An 8,367-nucleotide genomic window follows, 5' to 3' on the forward strand; every position below is an offset into this window, starting at 1 on the left:
CATCAGAGGAGGCGATAGATGGGTTGGTGTGCGTGGGCGGTGGTGGGCGGCGGCGGGGCGGGACGCTAGAGGCAGAGGTGGCCGGGGTGGTGGTGTGGAGGCGACCGCTCGCCACCGAGATACTGCGTGACATCTCTGCCTGTCGCAAGCATCATCGTCCCGAGCACCCCGACCTTGTCATGAGCCGCGACTGGTCTGTCGAGGGTAATGCGTCGTTCGGCTGGTACAACACGCAACGCCTGTGTTCCTCTGAGCCGCGGACGGTCCTGGTGCAGCCGGCGGGGACATACGCCCGTCACGGGACGGTGTGCCACGCCCTGGGCGGCGCCCTCTTGACCTACACAGACCTCACCCCAACCATAATGGAACGGGTGCGGGACCCGGCTAACGCTTGCATCGACACGGATGGACCAGTGACCTGGTTAAGTGGAGGTCAGAGGGCAGCAAATGGGACGGTAGTAGCAAAGGTCAAAACCGAAGAGGAATGCCCAGCCATGGGCGTGGACGGGAGGGTATGGGCGCCCTGTGAGGAGTGGCTTGAGTGTTCTGTGTGTCAGGTGCCGTCCACGGTGCTGTACAACCTGTACGGCCACGACGGACGGCTCTTCGACCACACCTACTACAGCCACAACACTTCGGGTCATGTTATGTTCAGGGGACTGGCAGGCTCGGAGATCCTGCGTCAGGAGGCCGGTTGGCTGTTGAGGTCATCGCTCCACGAGACGCAGTGGCTGCTGCCGGAGGCGCCCGTGCCTGTGGGTCGTCACCGGTGGAGTGCCGCGGGGGAGGAGGAGGTCGTCTTGACCCTCACCCACTGTCGTACGACCCAGTTTGCCTGCGACGACGGACAGTGTGTCAGTCAGACTGATCGTTGCGACGACATCGTCCACTGCCGCGACAGGTCGGACGAGGCCAACTGTCAAGTGGTGGAACGACCTCCCGGGTACGACCCCTACTACACCCCGCCGCCACGACCCGGGGAGGTCATGCCCACGGGTCTTAGCTACCACATTGACGTGTATAACGTGGGAGACGTGACGACCAACGTGGGCGAGGCCAGCATGGACGTGGGCATAACCATCGCCTGGTTCGACCCACGACTCAAGTTCCTGAACCTGAAGCCTCGGGTGAAGAACTACTTCCCGTGCCACCTGGTGTGGACGCCCAGGGTCCGTGCCATCTCCGGCAGCGGGGAGGGCAACCTCCTCACCACGAACGACTACGAGAAGTTCTGCTACACCTACGACAACGACGAGACGGAGCAACGACCACTCCACGACCCCCTCATGGGTGAGTGGCAGACGTCTGTTTCTCCCGTCCGACCACCGAGAGTCTGTCAAACTCTAAGGAACGACCAAGCTGACGTACACGACACACCCTGACCTTGCTACTGCTGCCTGATGATGAGAATTTAGTGTGTGGCTCAGATGAGATAATTAAGAGCCGGTTTTTAACTTAGAGCAACCGGGACCGTACTTAGAGCGACCGGGACCGTACTTAGAGCGACCGGGACCGTACTTAGAGCAACCGGGACCGTACTTAGAGCAACCGGGACCGTACTTAGAGCGACTGGGACCGTACTTAGAGCAACCGGGACCGTACTTAGAGCGACCGGGACCGTACTTAGAGCGACCGGGAGCGTACTTAGAGCGACCGGGATTGTACTTAGAGCGACCGGGACCGTACTTAGAGCGACCGGGACCGTACTTAGAGCGACTGGGACCGTACTTAGAGCGACCGGGACCGTACTTAGAGCGACCGGGACTGTACTTAGAGCGACCGGGACCGTATCTTACACTGTCCGATTTGCCTTTGAAGCGGGTAGGACCATTAATGCAGATGTGTTGGCCTTGAACAAATGATTATGTAAGGCGTCCCCTACCCTACCCCTTTAGAAAGCTTACATATTGATATGAACGTAGGTATCTTTCGCGATAAAGACTTCAGTCAAGGACAAACTTGACTCTCAGGTGAAGTGCTGTGCCACAGACCAAAGACAAAAAGAAATAAGAATAACGTAAACTTTGCACAATGAGTCGGTAGGGCAATGCGCCCCTGGGCGGCTGGTGTTCACAACGCCCTTAGTTACGTAGAAAGCTTACAGGTGTTGGTCTTAACCTCTGTTGTTTCCTCGGTCTTCCCACACTAACCCTTAGGTTTCCGATACCTTCCCCTCCCACACACAGCCCCGAAAGGAACCAGTGACATGTTGCTGCTATTCATATTAAATTGTATTCCCACCTCGAGTGACCACCACTAGCATGAGTCCTTGCTCCTCCCGCAGGCCACCAGGCTGAGGGCGTGTCGCACGCCATCGAGACCTACCTCGGGGTGCTTGCTTGGGTCCCCTGCCGTTTCCAGCTGCAGATGTACCCGTTCGACGTGCAGCTGTGTAACCTGTCCTTCATGGTGGTCAACGCGCCCTCCACCCACGTCTTCAGGAAGTCCTCGCCAGGCAACCACGTCCCCTATCTGAACGCAGTAAGTTTTTCGTAGTTCCCATCACACGCCCTTGCTGCTCCCCTTCACGTGGAAAAAAAAAAAACATCTATCTGTCCCTTGCTCTCTTGGTAGAGATGTAAAGAGCTCTGGGTCCTGTGTGTCGTAAGAGTGGCTCTCTGGTCGTATACAATGGATTACCTCCTCCTCTCCTCCTCCCGGCAGCGTCGAGTGTTGCTGGAGTACGTGCTGGAGGAGCAGACGACGAAGGTGGGCTGGTTCCTGCAGGGTACAGACAACAACACCTACTTCGTCTTGACGTACCACCTGCGTCGTCTGTACGGCTACCACGTCATGAACAGCTTCTTCCCCAGCCTCCTTATGTTCTTCATCTCCTACGCTACCTTCTACTTCCAGGTGAGGCTGGTCTTCATCCATGTTCCCCCCCCCCCCCCCCCTACACACACACACACACACACACACACACACACCTCACGTCAGAACTAATGTGTACTCTGTCAACAACTGTACTTAAATAGGCCCGTAGGTACTTCCCTAAATACCCATATATCTCACACCTGAACTAATGTGTACTCTGTCAACAACTGTACATAAAAACACTTGTAGGTACTTCCCTAAATCGTAGCAATAACCTTTTTGTATAAGGGGTGACAATCTAACCTCAAGAAAATCTGGGCTTCCTTTGACCCTCATCTTACCTCAGTTTAAGGTCTGTTTCGCTAAACTTTTCTCATATACGCCGTTCTTGCCAGTGGTTGTCCACAGACACAACCATATGTCGAACGACCCTGACGACTGTCCAAAGTGGCCGCTGTTGTTATCATACACTGCCACTTGTTTTCCCCTCCTCCCCCCTACAGCTGGAGGACTTCACGAACCGCATCATGATCTCGCTGACTGCCCAGCTGGTGTTGGCCGCCTTGTTCACCTCCACCACACAGTCCTCCGTCAAGACGCCGTACCTCAAGCTGATCGACGTGTGGTACGCCGCCATCATCACCTTCTGCTTCCTCATCATCATCGCCCAGACTATCATCAACGCTGTGCTACACGGCGGTGGACGCCTCCCACCAGCCCTCACCAGCGGAGAACAGATGTTACGACCGCTGCATCGTAACAAGGTACAAATGTCACAGGTCCCGCTAGTCTGGCACCGCGTAATGCACACAGTATCTGTCACTATCCCTAAGCTCTGTGTGTGTGTGTGTGTGTGTGGACATGCTGTAGGGAGTCTGTCATTATTCCCTGTTTCTGTAGCGACCGTCCCAGGCCCATCTACAGTCGCCACACGGCCACGTCAGTATGAGCTGCACCAGTGTTTGTTTGCTTGTCGCCCTGACTAGCGAGGTGTTCCTCCCTCAGGTGGAGCCGCTGTTCACCAGGCGAGGCGACGCACGCCCCCACGCTCCCACCAGACCTCCTACTCCTCCGCTGCCCTCAGGACACAGGATGGCGCGCCTCTGCAACGCGATGGCTCGCGTCCTTCTCTTCGCCTCCGTCTTCGTCTTCGTCCTTATCTACAGCCTAGCCGCCGCCGGCCTCCTCCACTTCCAGGCCACTGCAGACATCGGTGGGGCCGCCTAGTCGAGGCTCCCTCTTCACCTACGGAGCCAGACTCGCCTGCGGGAGAGGACGCGAAGGACTTTGGAACAGCTGTGGCACCAGGTCTTAAGCGGAATGATCGACCAGCTGAGAGAGGAAACTGAGAAAGATAGCGATAAACAGTTTCTTAAGAGAGGCCATGACGACGTAGGTAGATGTGAGTGCAGCCCAGAGGAAGAGGACGTAGCTGGGTAGCAAACAGTGCTAGTGTACGGAGGAACGTGAGGAAATGGACGGAGGGACGTGAGGAAATGTACGGAGGGACGTGAGGAAGCGTACGGAGGGGCATTTAGGAAGTATGTCTTCACCATATCTTGGAACAAACTGAAGTCAAAGTATATTAGCTAGAGGTGTATATTGGCCAAACAGGTGAATAGAAGAGGATTCAACACCATTGATCTTCTATGACAGCCTCGGAATCAAACTCAATATTCAAACATACAGAAAATGATTCACATCCAATGCATTGTTTATCCTTGTGTGTCACTTATAGAAAAGCTCATTGCTGAATCCTCTGCTATCATAGTTAACACCACCATTACCGTGGATAAAGGAACGTTTGAATTAGTTTAATGAAATCTTTGTTGAAAATGTAGCAAAACCAAGAAAGCAGTAGCTGACCTAACCTCTTTTGCTTGGTAGAGTGATGGGTCATTTGACCACTCTCGCCAACCTTTCATGTTTCTCGAACTGGATAATCCTTGTTTCCTCGGATGTGGTGGTGGCTGGTTTTGTCCATATTCTCTTATTCAAACTGACTCTGTATGCTTGAAAAAATGGCTTGAAATGCTGACGAAAGCTTGGAGCTTCTGTATTATGTTTTCCAACGAGTTTGATTACATGTTCTGATGTATTTATCATGTTATATGAACTGTGACTATTCCCCCTGCGGTTTCCACACTCGTCCAGTGATTGCCTGTCACAATATATTCCTAAGAATCACAGTACCTTAAAATCTCGAGGTAATATATCAAAATCTTAGTGTTATGTAGTACGACAACACTTTATGTTATGGAAATTAAGGAAAACCAATTCATATTTCTTTGAGTAAACTGTACCATATAATACCATAACATCTTTATCAATAAAGACTTTCATTAGTGTAATTCGATGATGTATTCCGAATCGAAAATACATCGAGTCTTTACCCCTTGAGTACTAAGATAAGATATCTGAGCACGACCTTAGGTTCATGGCTTGGCCTTTAACCTTATAGATAAGGGTCGCCTCAAAAGTCGCGCCATCATACTTTAAAAGGTCGACATATGGGTGTTTAAGAGACCAACCAAGTTAGCCATGGCATTCCGCCACAGTGCACGTCGCTCAACTACTGTTGGCGCATTTTGGACGCCTAATGTACCCATGATTGAAGGCAAAGCTCGTATACCCATTGTTTTACACAGAGATCATCACCTGTCATGGTCACATAACAGATCCAACAGAATATGACATAAGATCTTTCATCTCATTATAATGATTCCAATGTTCACAAAGGAGCCACCCTGGGTCCCCTGCAGTTTCCAAGCCCCAGTTGTGTCTGCTCCAACCGTGTTCTGTATTATCGTCATGATTGTGAACACTCAGTCGACCATGCCCTTAAGGAGGATAAAGGGCCCTTCGGTCCTCACAGCCAGGGAAGTCTTCCTCGTCAGATGCCACAAGGACTCTGCTGGTTCCTTCAACCTGTAGGCCTACTCTTGTGTATTCTATTGCCACAAGGACTCTGATGGTTCCTTCAACCTGTAGGCCTACTCTTGTGTATTCTATTGCCACAAGGACTCTGATGGTTCCTTCAACCTGTAGGCCTACTCTTGTGTATTCTATGAAGCCTTGTTTGGCCTTTATACAGTTTAATCATGGATTTTATATACAGCCTAGTTTGGTTATTACATAAAGTTTCGTTATATAAAGCGTAGTTTACTCTATCATAGAACGTCCAGTCTAGGGTATTATATATAAGGCGTAGTTTTGAGTCTTCTATAAAACTCCGTCTGATGTGACCTAATGCAATCACTCCCACCACATCACAGTACCGGAGAATGATCTCTTCATGAACGAAAATCGTCATTTAAAAAATCCTTTGTAACTTCTTTTTTTTTTTTTATCAGACTTCGTTTTCGTCTTTTTTTTCTTCGAAAAACGATCGGAAGACAAATACCGCCATTACATATTCTGTGTCGGAGCAAGTTAGCAGTTGAACACAGAATATTGACAAGTCACTACAGGTGACGATCAAATAACTCGAATCAATTTGAGATCTATTTTTTACTGTCATTTTTTTTTTTCATACTTACTTCAAGGAGGAGAAAGGTTTAGTAAAGCCCCTGCTCACTTACCCAACACCCTTGAAAAAGAAAAAAAAAGAATCTTGGTAAATATATCATGTGTCCGCATCTGAGATGAAGCAGAGTCAGTTCGACGTTGTCACTAGCGGTACAGTACTGGTTAGCTATACATGTGTTGTCCTGACTGGTCCTCACCAGCGGTACAGTACTGGTTAGCTATACATGTGTTGTCCTGACTGGTCCTCACCAGCGGTAGATAGATAGACAGATAAATACATAGATGGATAGACAGTTATATCTATTACGAAATGCTTAAACTGGGATCCCTAATCTTTGGGCAGCAGGCTAACGAAGGGCTTCCATCTACAGTATGCCAGCAGGGGGCAGGATCATGCATCATTCAACTGTTAAGGATCATAATGTGATCAAACGTCAAAAAAAAGTGAGGATGTATGTGTTCTGAAGAGATATGGGTGTGGATAAGAGTCGTTGGCAGGGCGACTGCGAGCCCCAGGGATGGATGGCCCTTGAGGGGATGAGTGTGTGGCAGGTTAAGAAGGAAGACGAGGGTATGTCGTCAGGGAGAACGTAATGTGATGTGGTACTGAGTGTGTGTCTGTGTGTGTGTAGACCATAACTGTACAGGAACAGGAGGTTGAGGGGCGGCTTGACCTGGGTCTGTGTACGTGTCCCAAGGGCGACACAATCAGTACCAGGAATGGGCATGGTCACATAACGTGTATCACAGGACCACAGTGGTTTATAACAAATATAACACAGTAACCACCACATGTGTGGTAACGCTAATAAAAGTTGCAACACTTAAAAAAAAGACGTTACAAAATAAATTACGACAAGTTCTCGCTCTCCCCTCGCCAGGAACTGCGTTAGGATGTCGCCAGGGAACATACCGAAGACGAAAATGAAAATTCAAGTCCCAAAGAGACTGGAACGAAGACAGAATTATGATCTTCCACCATGACTTATTATCACTGCAGCACATGCCTTCTCTGATGGGCGTTCCAGTCATCACAAGAAGAGGCAGAAGAACAATACATTTCGTCTTGCAATCAGTAGCGGTCAGTCCCTTGTGCAAACTGTTCAAAGGAAGTAATTTTTTTCTTTCTTTTTTCAATAACAGTTGGTGATGGCCGGTGTCTCGAGATATTCCCTCAGATGTAAACCCAGTCCACAAGTTTGGTTTTTTTTCTGTCAATACACAGTTGATCGTTTTCCGTTTTCCGTTTCATCTTCCAATCGCTTTCAGAATTTGTCTCATATAAAAAAGAAGTGACACATATCTTAAAAGGTCAGGTTTTTTTAAGACGATGCTTTCTGTCCGAGAGAAAGAAAGATATAGACAATAAGACAGACAGACAGAGAGAGACAGACAGATGGACAGAATAACTCTAATTACCTGAGAAGATGTCATGTAATAAACAGAATCTCGAGGCATTACCATGTCCAGCCCTAGGCGAACTAATGTGTATCAGCCACTACACGGGAACCTCGACACACGTGACCAGAGAACGGGAGGGAGGGACACCTGCGCCACAGGTGTAGTACAGCGGCCTCACCTTGACCAGTGGCAGGTGTTGGGAGCCAGATGATCGATGTGTTGCCGGTGTGGTATATGGCTGTGGTGTGGCGACCAACCTCACTCACTCTCACCTCCTCCAGCAGGTAGGAACCCCAGGACCCATCTTACCCAGCCCTCCTACAGCAGGTAGGAACCCAGGACCCATCCTACCAAACCCTCCTCCAGCAGGAGGGAACCCAAGGACCCATCCTACCCAGCCCTCCTCCAGCAGGAAAGAACGCCAGGACCCATCCTACCAAACCCTCCTCCAGCAGGAAGGAACCCGAGGACCCATCCTGCCCAGCCCTCCTCCAGCAGGTAGGAACCCGAGGACCCATCCTTCCCAGCCCTCCTCCAGCAGGTAGGAACACCAGGACCCATCCTGCCCAACCCTCCTCCAGCAGATAGGAACCCCAAGATCCATCCTGCCCAGCCCTCCTC

At 50.3% G+C, this 8,367-nt stretch overlaps 1 protein-coding gene across 1 annotated transcript; it reads left to right on the forward strand.

Annotated features, from left to right (window-relative positions):
- Positions 1–42: 42 nt before the first annotated feature.
- Positions 43–5,168, forward strand: LOC139746124 (uncharacterized). Its single transcript, XM_071656983.1, has 5 exons — positions 43–1,290; positions 2,285–2,481; positions 2,665–2,856; positions 3,321–3,581; positions 3,823–5,168. The coding sequence occupies exons 1-5, from the start codon at positions 180–182 to the stop codon at positions 4,042–4,044; spliced, it is 1,983 nt and encodes a 660-aa protein (XP_071513084.1). The 5' UTR covers positions 43–179; the 3' UTR covers positions 4,045–5,168.
- Positions 5,169–8,367: the final 3,199 nt, after the last annotated feature.

Source organism: Panulirus ornatus, chromosome 64 (assembly GCF_036320965.1).
Source record: "Panulirus ornatus isolate Po-2019 chromosome 64, ASM3632096v1, whole genome shotgun sequence".
Taxonomy (NCBI): domain Eukaryota; kingdom Metazoa; phylum Arthropoda; class Malacostraca; order Decapoda; family Palinuridae; genus Panulirus; species Panulirus ornatus.